The following is a 20,182-nucleotide window of genomic DNA, read 5'->3' on the forward strand; positions in this document are numbered from 1 at the left end:
ATATATATATATATATATATATATATATATATATATATATATATATAACAAAGAATTACTGGGTCAGCACCTTGTTAGTTCTCCAAGCTTTTTCCAGGTTTCTCTGTGAGAAGCTTATGTTGATTTACAGTGTGACAACACCCACTAAGCAGGGGGCTGTATGATCTCATTAATTTTGTTCTCATTTTATCAGATGAGGCATGAATATAGCAGGGTGTGTGTGTTTGTGTGTGTGTGTGTGTGTGTGCGCGCGCGCGCGCGCGTGTGTGCGCGCACGCTAAGCCAAACATGGTGATAAATGCCAGTTTGCTCTTTCTGTGGGTTTTTTCTTTAGTTTTTATTTTATGTATTACTTGCGTGTATGTGTGTGTGTGTGTATGTGCATGCGTGTGTGCCGTGGTGTTTGTGTAGAGGTGAGGGAATGGCTCTCAGGACGTGGTTCTCTCTTCACTGTAGGTTCGGGAAATCCTACTCCAATTGTCAGGTTTGTGTGACGAGTATTCTTCGCCCACTGCTCCATCTCACCAACCCCATGTGTGTATTCCCTAATGGTCGTGTATTTCCTAAGTCATCTTGGCCACTGATTTGTGCCAGAGTCTTTACCTCCTAGCTTTACATAGTTGTGCAGTATGTTAAGTTTGTCTAGTTTTCCAATTATCTTTTTTTGTCTTTAAGATCTGCGTTATTTTGTTTATGTCTCCCTGTGTGCACGTCCCTGGGCAACTTTACGAAGATGCCCAGGGAGGTCAGGAAGGAGTTTCAGATCCTGGAAGTGGAATTAAAGGAAGTTGTGAGGCGCTGATGTGGATGCCCAGGTTTGAACTGTCATGGGAGTGTCCAGTGGATTAAAATCTGAAAACAAATTAATTGGGAACACCAGGGCACCTGCCCATCATGCTGAGGCTAGGATTGCCGTAAAGCTGCTGGACCTGATGATGGAAAAATAACAGATAAAGTTACCAGAACGTGTCAAGATGTAGTCTGGAGACCAAAAGCACAGCGAATATAGGATGAGAATATCTTCTGTGACTGACCAGGGCTTTGCTGAGCATCCTGACTCCTTTTTGTTATTATTTTCTTTGAGAACTTCATACACAAGTACTATATTTACATAATTTCTGTCCCTTCCTTGCCCCCTCCAACTTTGTGTCTTCCCCATTCCCTCTCAAATTTATGGTCTCATTATTTTATATCTATATCCACATATGTATTATATGTATATATATATATACATATACATGTATATGTGTATATATTTTACGCATATATAAAATGCATATGTATATAAATACAACCTGCCAATTTCATTTAGTATTGCTCACGTGTATAATGTGTTTAGGTATTTAAAAACCTACCAAGGTGTTTAACCCTGGGGATGAAGGAATGAATCTCCTGTCTTTTAGCAGCCATTAATTACCTATAGCTCGTTATCAGAGGAGGGGGAGGGCTTATGTGGTCTCTTTCATCCATGTTGGCATGCTGACTAGAGTTGCCATCTTCTGTAGGCAACTGTGCTGTTGATATTCCATGGGTGCAGCTTCCTTGTCATATACAGAGCAACTGTCGTGTAACAGACGTCTTGGTCTTCAGGCTTTTACAGTCTTCTTACCTTCTCTTCCACAGGTTTGGGTATAGAGGTTGTAGATGTATCAGCTGGTTGACACGTCTGACCAGTCAGTTAATCTCCGCATTTTGACCAGTTGTTGCTAAAAAGGGCTCCATCTGCTTCGGAAGCCAGTTGCTTTGATAAGGGTTGAGAACTACACTTTTCTGGGTGAAAAGATAAGTATTTAGAATATAGTTAGAAATGATACCGATTTATAAAAGTGGCAGTATCTTCTCCTGTATGATCCATAACCTTGCTAACCATGGGTTCCCAGTACCAGGCATGATTTTCTTTCTGTTAAATCGGGCTTAAGTCCAACTGGGCAGCTGTTGGTTGCTACCAAGATATGTATGAGTGCCACTATTGCACCTTTTTTGATATCTTGTCATGCTGGTCATTGCTGTAGGTCCTAGATGTCACAGAGGCTTAGGACCATGATTGTTTTTCACCCTTGACAGCTTGCCTAGTACCATTATGTCCTATAGGATCTAGTTCTCAGGGAGAAGGTTCCAGGTCTGTTCCAGAAAGAATCCTTCCAGGACTATGCCTGAAATATGTGATGTGTTCAGCAGATCTTACCTTCAAGTCCTGGAACACAATCAAGGGCACTGGCAATAGGCTCTACTGTTTTGGGAGTCTCTTGGCCTCTCTTGACTAATAACTCAAAGGGGAATTTTCCCCATACCTGGAACTGGGACTTTTCTTCAATAGCATGTGATGAGGGTATTATTGCTTTCAAGTAATGTCATGTGTGTGTGTACATACACGTATATAATACCTGTATGTTTAAGTAAACATAAAATAATATGTTTCCCTGTTGCTTTTTAAAATGTTCTTAGTGTTACTTACTCCTCAACCCTCTTTCCTTCTGTATTGCTATCTGTCCATCCCAGTAAATTTCTACCCCTCATTTTTCCCATCTTTCCCTTCATGGTACCTTCATTCTACTTTCCTCCTTTCTGAACTTGAATAAGGATGTAAACAAGATGGTAGATTCCAGGTTATACTCCCCACCACTGACTGATGAGACCTGGACTCTCACAAATGAAAGGTGCTTAAAGTGCATGTACATTGCAAAGAAGGTTGCAAAGCAGTCCTTTTCCCATGTCTGTTTTAAAAGGAGGCTAGGAGGTAGAGGGATGGCTCAACAGTTGCAAGCTCTTGCTCTTTTTCCAGAGGACCAGAGTTTAATTCCTGGCACTCCTGTCTGCACTCATGGGTGGCTTCACAACTTCCTGGAACTCTGCCTTCAGGGGCTGCCTTGGGTACCAGCATGAATGTTCGCATACCTACAATTTTAAAAGTAGGACAGTTAGACAACTAAAGTGTCTGTGTGTGTGTGTGTGTGTGTGTGTGTCTGTGTGTGTGTCTGTGTGTGTGTAAAATATGCACCTTGGGGCTAGGGAGATAGGTAAGTGGATGTAGTGCTTATTATAACAATACGAAGACTTGTGTGTGGATTGCCAGCACCTACATAAAAGCCAGACACTGCTGCATGTGTTTGTAATCCCAGCTTGGGTCCAGAAAGAGGCAATCCCAGAAGCTTGTTAGGTAACCAGTCTCATAAAGCCAACTTGTTCTGAGTTCACTGAGGGACACTGTCTCACAGCAAATGTGGAAATCAATAGAGGACAAGTCCCACTGTTGCCCTCTGGCTGTCGTGTATGTACACAAAGGGGGGTACACATGCAAACACACATACACACACACTGTACATGGCCTGAAAATACATACTTAATAAACTTAATTTACCCTGAAAACAATATGCCGTTTTATCTGGTCCTAGGAGTCACATTATCTCTGCATATTTTAATAATTTCTATGTGATTTCAAGTTTAAATACAATTTACTGAAATGTTTTCTTTCTAGTCTCTGGAGAATACAGAGGGCAAAGATGGAACCAAACTAACTAAACAGGAGGTAAGCCTGCCTTTGACATCCCTTCGTAAGTTTTAGCATTCAAATGTTTCTTGTTTTCTGCTTGTGGGGGAATGCCATGGCAAACGAGTCCACTGAGGCTAAAAGCCAGAGGTAAGAGTCTGCGTGTAGTTCCACTTGGCTTAGGCATGTTTCATTGAGTACGTTGATGAGCTATTTTTCAACATTGTTTGTGTTTCCGCCTGTTGGTCCTGCTGTCTGTCAAAGTGGGTATTGAGAATTCCTTCTGGGCAGAGAACAAGATAATAGGTAAATTCATCAAGGAGAACAGAGCCCGCTTTTCATAACAAGAAAATGAAAGGTTGTTGATTTCATAAATTTTCTGCTCCAATGAGTGAATTATGAATTCCTTTTTTGATTCTGAGTATTTACCTAGGAGGCTTCATCTCTAAAGACAAAACCATGGAAAGTTTCATAATACATCAAAAAATACTAGAGCTTTTTTTTAATTAGGAAAATTCTTAAGTTATTCAGATAATTAGTCTGTGACTCAAAGATGCTTTGTGTTTAAAAAAAAAAATAGACACCTGGAAAAGAGTTAAGAATTTGGAAGACATGCTTGTGTCTGACCCTTGATGGAGACACTAAAGAAGATGTCTTAAAAAGTCAGAAGTGAGATGTATGCATGATGACAGCTATTTCCTTTTGCATAGAGCTTTTCAGCGTGTGGGAAACTTCAGCTCTTACACTTGAACTTATAAACTAAAAGGGGTCACAAGAGAGCAAAAACAATATCCAGTTACAGATCCTTTGATGGGGTGATTCATATCATGGTTAATAATTCAGAGGAATTTGTCATGATACCCAAACCCCTGCAGAAGCTTTGTGTGCGGAAATTCATTCTGCCAAGGAAAAATCTTTAACAGAAGCTGTAAAGACGTAATGTGAAAACAAAACCACCTGCCCTTGTCATCCACACACCAACAATGAACTGTTGGAGATAATCATGAAATCAGAACTCTGCAGTCAAGACACCACACACATGCTAGAGCTAACAAAAAAAAAAAAAGTAAACACTTAGAAAATGACAAAACATAGTTTTTAGAACAGCTGGTGAAGTGTAACCTCAATGTTTTTGGATTTAGGTACTACACACACACACACATACACACACAGCACTTGGGTTTCTCTCAGAGGGTTGACATTTCCCTTGATCAACCAGAAAGCCTTAAAGCCATTGTTCAGAGGAGACACATGACTGCAGAAAGCCTTCCTAGACCTTCTATGCCAGAAGCAAATCCTGCTGGCTGGGCACATATAAAACATAAACACGAGTTTTGTGTATGTAACTTACCTATGTTAGTTAGCCCAAGGATTTTCATGCATTGTGTTTTCCTGGTTTGTTGCTTTCCATTTTACATTGTATGCTTTTATGTTAGTCCTAACAAAAGTATTTTGTAGACAATGTTTTTCTGTTTTTTAACCTGTCACTCAAGCCAAGGCCAGATTAAAACTCACCACATGTCTTCAGGACATTAGCACAGTCATTTGAAAGTAAAAGGTCAGCGGTTAGCTTGAGTGTTGACCAGTGCTCAGAACTGCCAGAAGAACACTGATTGATCTTTTTTTTTTCCTCCCCCAGTGAATTGAAATTCAGTTCAAACTGAATTTTCCAGTCATACCATTCTGTATGTCAATCAGTATGAGCAGACACCAGTTACAAAGGGGGCTCTTCTTTTGAAGATTTCCCACCATGGCTGTGGTATTTGGAGCCTGACCTTTAGGAGACCTGGACAGTAAAAAAAAAAAAAAAAAAAAAAACCTAAACACCATGATCATTACCCTCTTACTTACAAAGCCGTCCATCTCCATTCTTGTATCTGATCCGTTCAATAACCCTAAGAAGCATCCCTTTCTCTCTTTCCCTCCTTGAGGTGGGAGAGATGGGACCCAGCATCCTGTGTGTACATCCATGCTCAGCCTTACCACTGTGCTGCAGCCTTTCTCAAGAAGCATTCCTTATAAAAAATGTATGAGTACCTATAAATGCTCCCAGCACTGGTCCAGGCCCTGTGAGTCCCACGGCGAAAACCAGAGAAACTTTGCTTTCCTAAAGCCTCACTTTAGTGAGGAAGAGAGAGTAAAGTAAAATAATAGGACATTTGCTATTTAAAAAAAAAAAAAAAAAAAAAAAAAACAGAGAGTGTGGCTAAGGTTCTGTCAGAGCGGTACTGGTTTTGATAGAAGATGGGCGGAAGCAATGATCCCTATTTTAGTTCAAGGAGAAGGGTTCTTAGAGAAATAATACAATTTTCTCCAAATGTCCCAACTTGTAATTAGCAGAACCAGGAAAGACACCTGAGGCCCCCGACCCCCAGTCCTCCTCCGCCACCCAGCCTTTGTGCGGTGCTTCAGTTGAGCGACCCAGTTCCTGCTTTGATCTTCTCCATTGCCCAGCCAAGGCTGTCCTTCTGTCTTTCTCTGACTCCCAGTTTTGAAAAGGAGGCTGCTCCTGAACTTCTCGCTTGTTTTGTTTTTGAGAATCAAAAGCAACTTGACTTTTAAGGTTTGCTTTAAAAGAGCATGCTGGGGCTCAGAAGCAAAGGACCGCCTTGTGAAAATAAGTTTGAGGCAATCATCGGCAGAGGCCAGTGGTTCTACTTGGATCTCCCTCTCCTTTTGAACTCGGTGAGAGTAAATGTGCGTGCTGCATTTGCAAGATGTTGAAATAGACCCCGGATCTTTCAGATGGGGGCATTCAGCCAATCAATAGTGCTTCTTGGGTAGCTCTTGTGTCTCCAGTGACATAAGGTACAGTGACCTGGCATCCTAAAACCCTTCAGTCCCTACCTGAGAGTCATTCCTTCAACCAATTTTCCCATGACTCCTTACTTAATCAACAAATTAAGAGAAATTCCGTGACAGGCCCCCTGCCCAGTTTTACCAGGTGAGGCTGAGCCTCAAATGAATATTTCAAATGCTTTAAATGTTTTAAAGGGAAATAAATAGCAGCCTAGTCTGTTTCATAGCCAATAAATTTAGTCCAGTCATTTATAGATGTTAAGGCCCTGGAAGCTGATGGAACTTTCCAGGAAGGCATCCACACTTGCATGTAAGCGATACTGCTGACTGAGTGAAAGGTTAGTCTCAGCCTTCACTGCAGTGAAAAAAAGAAAATCCCCCATGGTGATTACTGGAAAGGAAGTTTTAAAAAGTCTTTTTTTTTTTTTTTATGACACAGAAGAGCTGGTAAATTTTAGGTAGGAAGTCATAAAATGATTTTATGGTAAATCATCTACTTTTTAAAGTCTGGCTGGGTTAGATAGCCCATAGAGACTGTGTGGTTTCAATTTCCCAAGCTTTTCTTTTGGAACACTTATTCAGAACCTAAATTAAGTGAGGGGCTCAGTCAGCTGGAGGCCAGCCCTGTAGAGCAGCACTCTGATGAGTGTGTCGTCATGGGCAAAGCCTCTTCCGGGTGTTCAGGTGTTGGCATGGAGAAGAAAGGTTGTGCAGTTGGGAAATCCTTCTCATGGTTTGTTTTGTATTTTGTTGTTTTGTTTTGGTTTGGTTTGGTTTGGGTTTGTTTTTTTTAACCTCTCTTTAATAAAATTTTGCCAACAGCAACTGGTTGGGTAATGGACAGTTACGCATAATGGCTAACGAAGTTGGCTCCTTTCCGTAAATGAATCTATGGTTTTCTGGAGCTTGCATCTTTCATTTGCCTCAGCACTTACTAAGGACCCCTGCTAGGCACTGGCAATACTGAGGTACAAAAAGATGGCCCTCTGGGGTAGGAGACTGAAGTGACTGGTGAAGTGAAGGCCAGCAGAATGCTTGTAGATTGACAGCCAAGCAGGAAGGGATTTGATTTGGGTCTGGTTTGTTTGTTCCTCTTCAACCAGGGGGCTGCCACTCTGTCCCATGGACGGGGTTGTTTGGCCTGCTGTACTTGTTAGGTGGGGGAAGTACGTTTTGAGGCTGCACAGAAACTTCAGAGCTGAGCTCTATAGTAACGAGGGGATACCCTTCTGCTCTTCTATATTCAGAAACCATGTTGAAGAAGCCTGGGGCACATATGCTTTGTACAGCTTAAGTGGGAATGTTGTCTTTTCTTCAGCAATACTCAGTGTGGTTGACCATCCTGAGAAAGGCATCGCAGGCCTTGGGTCCTGTCTCCATGGGGTTTGTGGGTGCGAAGTCTCAATTGCACCCAAGAGAATCCTAGCAAGCACTTTGGTGCCTCCTGTGAGGAATCCCTCATGTGTTTTTCTTTTCTGACCAAAGTTGTCCCTCAAGCTGTGTGCTGACTGTTACGTCCTATTCTGGGTGATGACTGTGTCCCAGCTAACAGCTTAACCTGCATGGCTCCTATTCTGTGTTCATTCTGTTAGCTGGACTTCAGTCCAGCTCTGATCATTCCCTGAGACCCCAAGGTTAAAATTATTCATGGAGGCTCTGGCCCTTCATTTTCTTCTGTGATTTAAAGAAAGATGAGTTTAGCTCCTCTTGAGACTTTCGGCAAGAAAGTTTTTAGACACAGTGATGTCAGGAACCATTTCTTCCAGTATGACCTGACCTACTGACCTAGGTTGACTTCAGCACCGATTCAAGAATTTCTCCAATTCTTCTCAATCATGACACAAGTTCCCACTGACCACTTTTGCTGACCCACTTAAAGAAAAATTATTTGAAGCATTTAAACTATCATAATGAGTCAGAGTCTTCATAAACCAATGTGAGTCAGGGAAAAGCTTGAATTCATTTATTCAGCAAATGCTCTTAGAAGTGTTTGGCAGTATCTGGTGTTCTATCAGAGACAGAGAAGCGATGAACAGAATGAACAGAAAATATGAAGCAAAACCTGCACAGGAAACCAATTTTAGTGTTAGAAAGTTAAATCCCTTCACCCAGAAGAGGTAGGTTCTCCTGGGTAGTAGTGTCAAGCGTGTGAGCTGGGTGCTTGTGATGATAGCTTGTATTTTCTTTAGGGTGCCATCAGCTATTAACTCACACAAACCCAAAAAGATTTTCTAAACAAAACACTAAAACTAAATTTAGTTAATATATATCTAATCAATTTTCTAAGCTTTTAAAACTAACAGATTAGTAAAACCTGGTTTTAGTAGAAAATTTTTTTATTTTGTTCTGGGTTTGAGAAAAACAACAACAACAAAAACAAACAGACAGACAAACACCTTTCTTACCTGTGTAAGATTTCCAGTCATTGTTTTCCCAGCATAGCGGAGATGGGAAAGTACCACAGTGATTTCTGTGTAGCTGCTTAACTCTCTTACTAGCTTAAAGATTTTGGTTCCATTTTGAAGAGACCACATTTTAAAGTACCTCAATGTTCTGATGTCAGTTCATCACGAAAGAAGCGTTTTGTGGTTTAGAGTGGAGCCAGGATTCCTCTCTTCTCTCCTTTCCCAGCGCCCTGAACTGGGAAAAGCCAGTTGATGAAAGGTGAACCTGGATCCTGTGGTAACACTTTCTCTGGAGTGCCCAGTGGACTGGGCATGTTTCATTGAGCTAACCTGTAGAGGATGTTGGGTGTCATACATTTTAGTCTTTCAACAAAGTGGAATATATCAAGAGTGAATTTTTAAAACCAGCCTCAATGTTCATAATTACCAAAAAAAAAAATTCCCTATTATTGTTTTCTTTTTTCTTTTTTTTTTTTTTTTGTAGCCCACAAGACGGTCAGCCCGATTGTCAGCGGTAAGTCCTCGGAACCCCTGTTGGAGCGCCTTAGGAATGTGTGTCCCCTTGTCTAAAGCAGAAGGCTGATTAGCTGGTGTTTTCCTTGAGTTTCTTCCTTTTGGAAAGTACTTGGGGTCTGTTTCCAGCAAATTGGACCCACGTTGCCAAGAAATTCCCTTGATTATCCATGTCAGTGAAAAACAGTGGCCAGGTCTGTTATCAAGTATATAAAACCCATGCAGATTGGAACTGCTGAATCCCTGAGACAAAGTACAGTAAGCAAATCCCGGTCTCAAAATTCTACAGGTGTTAATGTCAAAATGGATCCAGAATGCACTCTCTGCCCATCCTGTTGAGCACTTTCTCCCTGGATCAGAATGTTCCTGAAGCCGACTAATTGATACACTTTAGCCGCATTCCAGCCCTGGGAAGTCTTTGAAAGAGTGGCGCTTTTACTTTGTCTCCTGGAGCCTCTGTCAGCAGGCCATGCCCAGGGAGAGAATTAGAATAGCACTAGGCTGAGCCTGTGCTCCAGCTCAGAGCCGGCCTGTATGAGCTGCTCTCTCCCTCTTATGCTCCTCCCTGTAGTTTGCTTATCCAGTACAAACAGACCAACCTGTCTGAATTTCTAGAGGATTTTGTACCAAATTCCTGTAGTCTGAGCTATCTTCTTTAAAAAAAATTAAAAAATGGAAAAGGTTCACTGGCAGTGAACCATCCCCACACTGAAGGTCACAGGCACTGCCGAAACGTATGAGGAAGTGGATGCTACCACCACTTAGGAGTCCACAGTGTCAGGATCAGTCACCAGAAAGACTAAAGGTCTGTTACAGATCTCAAGCCAGTTAGCGGAATAACCCTCAACAGTCAAAGAAAACCCAAAAATTTAAAGAGGGTTTTCCTGAGCACCAGCAACCAGCATTATAAGATCATGGCCTGTGGGGCCAACACAGCCTGAAGCCAGCAGTGTTGTTCCAGACTATGAACCACCTCGGAGAGCTGGGGAGACAGTCACTGGGTTTTTGGTTTCCCAGCACCCACTTAAAGGGCCAGTGTGTACCTGTGCATCTCGGCACTGGAAAGCAGAGGCAAGAGGATCCCTGAAGCGAGCTGCTCAGCCAGTCTAGCCCGACAGTGAACTCCAGCTCAATGAGGGGCAGTGACTCAAAATATAAAGTAGAGATTGGTTGAGGAAAACATCTAACATGGACTTTGCGTGCTCTCTCTCTCACACACACACACACACAATGTTAGTTTCTTAGTACTATTTTGATACTGACCTGTCAAAACTTACAGTAACAAAGTCTAAAGTTAGGAAGATGTAGGAGCACAAAAGCTTCTGTATTTGGGAAGCAGACTAAAGCTTTAGAAAGGTAACAACACTTATAAAATTTTTCCTGTTTTATAAGCTCAACACTTTCAAAAAAAACTATTTTAAAGATCACTTCTTTTTCCTTTTTTTCTTTTTTTCTTATTATCATTTATTGCAATTTATTCAGTTTGTATCCTGGCTATGGCCTCCTCCTTCTTCTCCTCACATCTGACCCTCCCTCCCTCTGCCCCCCCCATGCCTCTCCCCTAGTCCACTGGTAGGGGAGATCCTCCTCCCCTTCTATCTGACCCTAGCCTATCAGGACTCATCAGGTGTGGTTGCATTGTCTTCCTCTGTGGCCTGGCAAGGCTGCACCTCCCAGGGGGAGGTGATCAGAGAGCCTGCCACTGAGTTTATGTCAGAGAAAGTCCCTGCTCCCCTTACTAGGGACCCCACTTAGAGACTGAGTCTATGGGCTACATCTGAACCAGGATTTTAGGTCCTCTCCATGCATTGTCCTTGGTTGGGGTATCATTCTTTTCAGGGCTCCCAGGGCTCAGTTTTTATGGCTCTGTTGGTTTCCTTTTGGAGTTCTTGTCCCCTCCAGGTCTTTCTGTCTCTCCTTTCTTTCATAATATTCCCTGCATTATGCCCAAAGTTTGACTATGAGTCTTGGCATCTGCTTTGCTACCCCGATCTGTAGAGTCTTTCAGTGGTAGGCTCCTACACTGTTCCCTGTCTTCTCCTGCTTCCAATGTCCTAGGCATATATCCAAAATATGTTCAAGTACACAAGGACATTTGCTCAACCATCTTCATAGCAGCTCTATTCATAATAGCCAGAAGCTGGAAACAACCTAGATGTCGCTCAACTGAGGAATGGATATAGAAATTGTGGTACATTTACACCATGGAATACTACTCAGCTATTAAAAACAAGGAAATCATGAAATTCACAGGCAAATGGTGGGAACTAGGAAAGATCATCCTGAGTGAGGTATCCCAGAAGCAGAAAGACACACATGGTATATACTCACTGATAAGTGGATATTAGCCATATAATACAGGATAAACATACTGAAATCTGTCCTCCTGAAGAAGCTAAACCACAAGGAAGACCCTAGGGGAGATGCTCAATCCTCATTCAGAAGGACCTCTTTTTCTTTTTTAAAAAAATATATATGTTGTTGTTACATGTATTTACTTGTGTGTGAGGGGTCAGAGGATAACATGCAGGAGTCAGTTCTCTCTTTCTATCATGTGTGCCCCAGGGATAGAACTCAGGTTATCAGGCTTGGCAGCAAGTACCTTTGCCCACTGAACTATGTCACTGCCCTCCTTTTTAGTTTTTTGAGATTGTCCTACTCTGAGGCTGGCCTCAAACCGGCAGCCATCTCCTGCCCCAGTGTCTGAGTGCTGGGGTTTCCAGGGTGAGGCACCACATCTAGCTTTTTTTCCCTAACAGCTGGTCCTTTGGAACGGAACTGTCTCCAATTATACCGTACACATAACGAGTATATTCAATATGAACCCTAAATCTTTTACAGATACTAGAGGGAAAGGCATATTTTTTCTTCAAAGGGAACACCCTGGGACAGTGATTTCTATTTTTAAAACAGTCCTTTAGTGCTCAGAGAGATGTATACATTTTAAACCTTTATTAGAGAAATATCTGACCTAAAATATTCACAGAGAAAAATGTTAACTTTTAATAGCCAGACAGGTCACCATAGTTATACTCTTAATAAAAAGCTCTAGACACAAATGAGCCGAGAGTCTTGTGTTAGATTTTTATCTTACATTGGCATTGAAGGGGATGAAACAGGAAGAGGCTCGGCTACAGAGCCTGAAATCTGTGTCATGGGGAGGTATTTGGTTATGGCTCTGAAGAACTTAACCAGCCTCAGCCTTGGTGACCGATGGAAGGTGGACTTTGTGATATGCTCTAATTTCTAGTCTGTTGGGCAGGCCACTAAGAGTGAATTCATCAAGCCATTTAGACGAGGGTCGGAGTCTCTCCTCTTGCTGTGGCGTCATGAAAAACAGAAGTACAGAGATATCAGAAAGAAAAACTTAAACCTGCCCTGGAGAGCTTTACTGGACTAGAGCCTGATGAGTCAGCTTTTCCTTCTCATCTGCCCGTCACTTGCATGAAAATAGTACCCGATACTGAAAGGACCAGTTTGAAATGGACAGAGCCACAGCCAGAACGAATGGTTATTGTTTCAGCCCCATCTCACTTCTTTTTCGTGCTGATGGCATCAGTTTCAGTATTTGTTTGATTTAAATTCTTTTTTGCAGAAACCTGTGCCACCAAAACCCGAGCCTAAACCAAGAAAAACATCTGCTAAGGTAAGAGGCATTCCTCTCTTGCTTCCCTTGTCCTTCTAAACAGTGAATTAATTATAACTCCATGCCTAAAAATCATCTGAGGAGAGAGCCTGTTTAATGAGCCAGGCTAAAATGTACAGACCAGAAAGTCATCCTCATCACTGTGGGCTTTTCTCAAAAACACGCAGCGCCATTGCACACGTTAGCAGGAGCATGTTTTCCATTTGGTTAGTGAGGTTCAGGAAGCACAGCTAGGTGCTCCGAACAGCCCTGTGTGAGAAGGGGCCTAGCAGCTGCCTCGGAACATGCAGTCAGTCAGTCACATGGGGGTCTGGTGGAGTTAGACCTGGCCCTGGATGCCACCACTACCACCAGTACCACGTGTCAGAGGAGGGCATCACATCTGGTAGATGGCCGTTCTGTGACTAGCAAAAAAAAGGATGATCGTTTACTCTAGCAAGTAGTGAACGTTAGCCTGACACCCCGAGAAACCTTCTGGGCTTCGCTTAGTCACCCTTAGCTCAGTCTGCTCTACTGAAATAGATATGAATATCCTGTTTAGCAAATGAGGAAAACCGAAGTGCATTGATACCGCTGAATTTAGCCACAGTGACTGTCCTGGACTGGACCCCTCAGAGCACCCAAACTGTCTGAGCTTGTGTGTAGTAGTGAATACAGTTTTCTAAAGAGGAGCACAGCACTGTGGCACAGTCGTAAGATTAGCAGCATTTCTTCATCTGGGCCTTTCTTTATCATACCTTCCTGGTTGTGTAAGATTTGTGGCTCCACATGACTGTTCACACTGGAGAGCGACAGTAAGAGCTATGGCCCCTGGTGGATGGGTTTTTTTCCCCTAGGCTTTTCCCCTTGTACCAGGCCCTATGGCTGCTCTCTCCACAGTAAAACCACTCATCGTAGAAATGTCCCTGGAGTGATACCTGGGCCAGTTACAAATGTTCCCACAGAATAGAAGTGCTGGTGGGCTCTGCAAGCAGCCTGTTAGAGTGTCACGGAGCTACAGTGTAGTTGAGGTGAAACAGCAAAGTTGGGTTCCCACTTTCCGCTAAGGCCACCCGAGGTAGGCATCCCCTTATCTGGGTGGGTTCCAGCAGGGTCTCCTTGAAGTTCGATACCATCGGTCTGCATCTAACACGTTCTGTTTCCCTGTGCTTTGATCCGTTAGAAAGAACCTGGAACAAAGATTAGCAGAGGGGCTAAGGGGAAGAAGGAAGAGAAGCAGGAAGCTGGAAAGGAAGGTACTGCACCATCTGCAAATGGTGACACTAAAGCGGAAGAGGTACTTTCCACGGCCACCTCCCACTGACAGAATCGGTGTCTTAAAAAGAAATTGCTCAGTCCTTCGGCTCTCGACAGCTCGCTCCTAATGTCTCTCTTTATTGCCTGTAATGTTATTGCAGATCCACATCTCTCGTTCAACTGTTTATGTCTCAGCCTGCAGGAGCCCCCCACCCAGCACGCTGTCAGTAAAGGGGCAGATTGAAACAGTGAGAGTTAAGGGTACAGTAGACATTCTGCATGTTTGCAGTGGCTAGACTCAGGTAGTAGCGTGCTGTTTCTTAGTGTGCACACTGGAGCCCTCAGGTAAGGCTTCTGCGGTTGTTTGAGTAGCAGAAAGCAATGAACGCCACAGCGGAAGTGTTGGCATAATGCATTCCTGCCTTGTCTGTTTTCCACCCAGAGTTGAAGTGTGTCTCGAAGTAGACCTGGAAGGAAAACAAGAGGCCAAATGCTCAAAAGTGTGTTTCTTGGTGGGCGGACTCTCCTCCGGTTGTTCTTGTTCTACTGGTAACTATATGTGGTTTTATTTTCTTCTTTCCTTCACAGGCACAGAGAACTGAATCTATAGATAAGGAGGGAGAATGACTTCTCATGGAAAACTGGGGTTGATTTCACGTACCTCTTGGGACAACTTTTAAAAGCTATTTTTACCAAGTATTTTGTAAATGCTAATTTTTTAGGACTCCATTAGTTGGCATAAAATATATATGAAGATGGACATTTTATCCTCTTATGGTGATGTTTTTTGGAAATTTCCATCATCCTCAAGTAAAATAAATAGCAATTTAATATCAGAAGCTGCGTGTAAAATGGATTCAGCATTTTATGCCTTTGCTTTAAAATTTTAGTCCTGTGCATACTGTGGTGTTTTTACTGTGCATATTTGAATTTTTCATGCAATTTTTCTAGAGCAATAATCAGTGGTGCTTTTGTGCCTAGGTTTTATGTGATTTTAATGAAATATGGATAGTTGTAGCCACCTGCTGACTATTTGTGGTTTAAAATAAAGACGTTTTCTTGTCTGCAAAATACTTGTTTGTGTCTTTACTAAATTTAGAAAGTGATTCATTTGATTAATGCAGACAATGTAAAAACCTATCCACAGTTGGTACCATGACGTTATCTCTAAGAAGTCAGACAGCACTGTCTCATAATTTTCTGGACTATTAACATTATTATCTTAATAAAACACGTATGGCAGCTAAGTTAGAAGAATTTCATCTACCTCGCTTTGTAACAGGCATGGCCGGTACAGATGTCATGTATAATAGACCTTAATATAATGCTGACATTTTAAAAGTCCTTAAGAACAAGATAGGATTCTGCTAAACCATAACTTAAGTAAATATATAAATAAAAACAAGCTGGGTAGGGTAGCCCTTGAGAGGGAGAAACAGGTGGATCTCTGTGAGCTTGAGGCCAACCTGCTTTACTTAGCTAGTCCCAGGCCACTCACAGCTGCATAGTGAGACCTTGTCATAAATAAATAAATAGATAAATAAATAACTAGGATAAATCCGGGCTCATCTTTTAATGCCTACCACTTTCAGAATAGCACCAGGCCGGATTTGTATGAAAGTGCTTTCACGTTTGTGTGGACATCAGGGCTGTGAATGCCTGTGTCAGCCTGAGAGGAACAATGGCCAGGATGTTCTTAGGGTTCCTTTGTAGGTGAAGAAACGGGAGTGTGTGACATCACGGGAAGGGAAGAACCCAGGCTTAACTTCACTGATTTTGAAATAATGTCTTTCTGTCTGTGAGAGGGCGTAGCAGCGTCAGGAACAAAAGAGTGATTCTAAATGTAGCTGACTGTTCATGGTCCCCAAATGGGAGCCCCTACCCCCAGAACGCGCAGGGTTCTGCTTGAATGGAAACATCTTGTAAGATGGAAAGTCGTGGCCACATTGCTCAGTGATGTGTGAACAGGGGCTGTTGGTCCTCAAGACCGTCCATGTCCACAAAGCAAGGCCTCTCTTCCAGCATACATTTTGGGTTAGGCACCTAAGCTTGTGTCGCTGTCCTAAATCTGTCGTTAGTACCAACAGTCTGTTAAGGATAGTCTCGTATCTGGTATTCCTTGACTTACTGTTGTAAAGCATGCCTTAATTAATGGGTTTGGGTTGTGCTGAAAGCTGCTTTTCCCCTCAGGGAAAAACATCTGCTACCCCGTGGTATACTTCACAAAAAGTATGTTCAACATTCTGTTAATGCAGAACTGAGGCACTTCACTGGCCAGCGTCCAATGCAGAACTGGACTAGAATGCCCATAAATTCACTTTTTAAGAAGTATAGGGTGATACAGATGATTTTTTTTAAAAAAAATATTAGGCACTACAATAATCCATGGAAAAGTGAATGTGTGTTATTCTTTCCTTGTTTCCATGTTGCAGAGGCCATCACTGGGCATTTGTGATATTTATTGTTGTTTATAAAAGTGGGACTCTTACTAGGTTTTAATTTATTTCGCTAGTAGAGTTGTAATTGAAGAGAGATATCTCCGGCTCTGTTTCTAAGGTTGTAAGCGTGTGTGTGTGTACAATAATGCCCTAGACACAGAGTGTTTAAATCAAAGAAAATATACATTTGGCGTTTTTGACTATTGCCAAAAAATGACACTAATTTCCACTGCTGCCAACAGCATATGAATGCCATCACTCTTAGCTTTGCCAGCCTCTCACGTTGTCCAATCTAGTAAATGAAAATTAACCCTCTACTGTTTTAATTTTAACTTTTTGATGCTTAATATGCATTCAACTCACTTGTGGAAATTTCACTTCTGTCTATCTGTTGGGACGTTGGTGTGTTCCACGTCATCACTCACAATAATCACCAATGGTATATCTGAGTGTGTGGGCATGCTCACCCACCTCCTCAGTCACAACTTCTGTGAACGCTGTGGGGCTGACAGGTGCCAGATGAGCTTCAGAGCCACAGATTGGTTCCCTAGCACCTGAAGACTCACGTACACTGTGCCACAGGAAGGACCCACTGGCTGGGGCCACATGCCATGCGTGGGAATGCCTCCTCACTGCCCACTACCACTCCTTAGGCTAGTTGATACACTTTAGAAACGAGTTCTTCTTCTCCTCCTCTTCCTCCTCCTTCTCCTCCTTCGCCTGGATGCTTATGTGTCAATATGCTTGAAATGGCAGCAGCTCTGTGGATCTTTAATGACCGAGCCAAACAGTGCCCAGTGCAGTTGAGTAGAATTACATACACAATCGTGAGCAGCTCTTCCTGGAGGTTGCCCCGTGGACTCCATTGGAGTTTAGAGTGGCATTTGGAGGTGCACAGCCCTGAAATTCCCAGTCACTTGTTCTGTGCTGAGGCAGCTCGTATATGAGGATCTAACAATAGGTAAACACTCCGGAGTAACATTAAATAATAAATTTGAAAAGATGTCAAATGGTTTCTTTGGTTTCCAACTTTCCCGAGACTTTGCTCTCCTGCCTGCAGATAGAAGTGCTCTTCTTTGGTTTGTTAACTGAACAGGCTTAGGAAAACTACCTCTGCTAAGCTACTCACATGCTAATGACTTTGAATGTTCCTCTCTTAAGCCTGAATTCCAAACTTTTATTATTTTCTATTAGTTTATTGCGAACATTGACTTTTAAATCTCAGAATAATTATAGTGATTAAGTTAATAGCCAGAATTTATTCAATGTCCTGTAAGAAGCACTGCATATAAATTATTAATTTGGGAGATAATTTATGAATTCTTTAATATCATGTACTGTCCTTGGTTAAAAAAAAAACAGTTTTGCATCACTAAATGGAGGTTCTGGCTCACTCTAAGCTTCTTAGTGCATCTCCCTCCTCATGGGAGAAGAGGATGTTTCAAAAGTCCAGTTTAAAATGATCCTTCTATGTCAAATTTTCTGACTTTTGGGGTAAGATATCTTGGGGATGAAACCAAAAGCACAAGAAATCAAATAAAAGATAATTTGGATGACATCTACATTTAAAACTTTTAGAGTAATGAATACAACCCACAAAATGTGAGGAAAACATTTCAAATAATCTGTCTCATATGGTTCTGGGTTCCAAGATACACAGTAATCTTAGATTCCAAGATACATTAAAGCAAACAAACAAAAATCTCTTTTGTGGAAATCCTAACAGGCTTCACCTGAAAGGCAATATTCTACAACAGGCAGGCGATGAGCTCTCAGCCATGCTGCCTAGTTCAGTCTTACTGCCTATGTGTCAATGAACACTTCAATCATTCCTTCCCTATCTTAGTGTTTCCATCGATAAATGGGAATAAAAACATTTTTCCCTGAAGGACATTATAAATCAGTGATTGGGCAATATTGGTACTGTTAATTGAAATGAGAAGTGAACCATAGGTTCCTGGATGGTAGGAAGGCAGCATTTGTCCAGTTTTTTTCCTGTGTCTCTTGAGCTTGACACATTGCCGAATAAATACATGCTGAACTGAATGTTGTCCTCAATGGACAGGGAGGAGACATGCTTGTAACCACTGAGGTATTCATCTCATTTAGTTTCTGTTTATATAAAAGACTTTTAAAACACCAATGCCACAGTCTTAAGGACATATTTCTGTTGGTTGTGGCCCTATCCTTGTGATAATATTTAGCCTGTGTACTTAGATCTAACCCCCTCTTTTTTCAATAAATATATACTGTGATTTGTGATACCTTTCACTTTCGGTTGTAAAATACTAACCAGTGAACAGAGAATATTCCCTTAGAGATTCTATACCTGAACCTAGATTAATGGGCCTCGTGAGTTCCTTGAAGCCTGGCCATAAACTTGGAAGGTCGGAAGAACGCCTGAGGTCATCTGCCCCCTCTCTGATGTGCCTTAAGTCCCCCCCCCTTAAAATAGGGCTAAACAAGAGCTTCTCAGATGGACAAAAGGAGTTGTCACCCAAGAGCCAGCTGTGCTATGCATCACTAAAATACCACTGGAAAGGTAGGAGCAGGAGGATTAGGCATTCAAGGCCAGCCTAGGTGGCATGCAATCCTCTCTTGTGAATGCAGACACAGACACAGGCACAGAGACACACAGCTACCACCAGAGCAACTATGAAGGTTACAAAGTACTTCAAAAATACATTTATTTCAATTTCGGCATTTTTAAAAGATTTATTTTTATTTGTGCGTGTGTGTCTTTGTGTGTACACACGTGTACAGGTGCCCACGCAGGCCAGGGAAGAGCATCAGATCCTCTAGAGCTAGAGTTACAAGCAGTCATGAGGCACCCAGTGTGGGTGCTAGCAACTGAACCTGGGTCTTCTGTAAGAGCAGCATGCGCACTTAGTCCTGAGTCATCTCTCGAGCGTCACAAAGTACTTTTTAACTGCTGAGTCACTTCCAGTTATTAGTCCCAGTTCTGTTAGGATGCAGGCATATAATTTAAGTCAGTTCTGCTTTCTTAAGCATCTGAAAACGTTATGATCCTATCTGAAACACTCAGCCATCCTCAGAGATTATGCTAGTATACACAGGTCTCTTTTAAAATATGCTGTGTTTAAATTAGCCTTTCAAATTCAGATGTTTGAGACATAAGAGGTTTTTGAAAACAATCCAGCCCAGGTTGAACACCGGAAATGCCTTGCTTATTTTGAGCCCAGAAAAACTGGATTCAAGCGCCTATACCCACACTTTCCTCCAGCCTCCCGCTCCAACATTGTATCCTCTCTTCTGTGGGTTAATCCCAAACTCCGGCTAAGATATATTTTCCTGGGTAGAGCCGTCCAGAATTCTATCAGAGTCTTTCTTTCATATTGTTAATATAAATACGTGTAAGTATTAGGTGTTTTGCAGGGTACCAGGGATGTGTACAATAGTGAGGTTATTCTCCCTGCACTTATGGGGCTTAGCTTCTCGTGGAGAAGCCAACATTCGTTACATAGTAGCACAAATAGGGCACATTTGCAGTAGCCATTACAGTATCCTAACATCTTCCACATTAAACTCTCATTCCTCTAATGGATTTTATTTCCTGGACTATGTCTCACAGTCCTAACAGAAGTCAGCCATAAACAAACTCACAGAAACTAAGTAAGTTAACTTTCTGAATAACACT

At 42.1% G+C, this 20,182-nt stretch overlaps 1 protein-coding gene across 5 annotated transcripts in view; it reads left to right on the plus strand.

Moving 5' to 3' along the window:
* Hmgn3 (high mobility group nucleosomal binding domain 3) overlaps nt 1–15,157 on the plus strand; it is a 37,570-nt gene extending 22,413 nt beyond the window's left edge. Inside the window, exons 2-7 of one of the 5 annotated variants that reach the window (XR_008719579.1) lie at nt 3,476–3,526; nt 9,176–9,205; nt 12,800–12,850; nt 14,013–14,126; nt 14,248–14,586; nt 14,675–14,733. Coding sequence is in view for 4 of the 5 variants with exons in the window: in XM_055602541.1 (XP_055458516.1) it covers nt 3,476–3,526; nt 9,176–9,205; nt 12,800–12,850; nt 14,013–14,126; nt 14,248–14,382 (381 nt within the window). In the remaining variant the exon portion in view is untranslated. Of the gene's footprint in view, nt 1–3,475; nt 3,527–9,175; nt 9,206–12,799; nt 12,851–14,012; nt 14,127–14,247 lie in introns of all 5 variants that reach the window. The other 4 variants (XM_055602541.1, XM_055602543.1, XM_055602545.1 and 1 more) reach the window with 4 other exon arrangements.
* The last annotated feature ends 5,025 nt before the right edge of the window (nt 15,158–20,182 follow it).

Source organism: Psammomys obesus, unplaced genomic scaffold (genome assembly GCF_907164565.1).
Source record: "Psammomys obesus unplaced genomic scaffold, mPsaObe1.curated_primary_1811, whole genome shotgun sequence".
NCBI classification, from domain to species: Eukaryota; Metazoa; Chordata; class Mammalia; order Rodentia; family Muridae; genus Psammomys; species Psammomys obesus.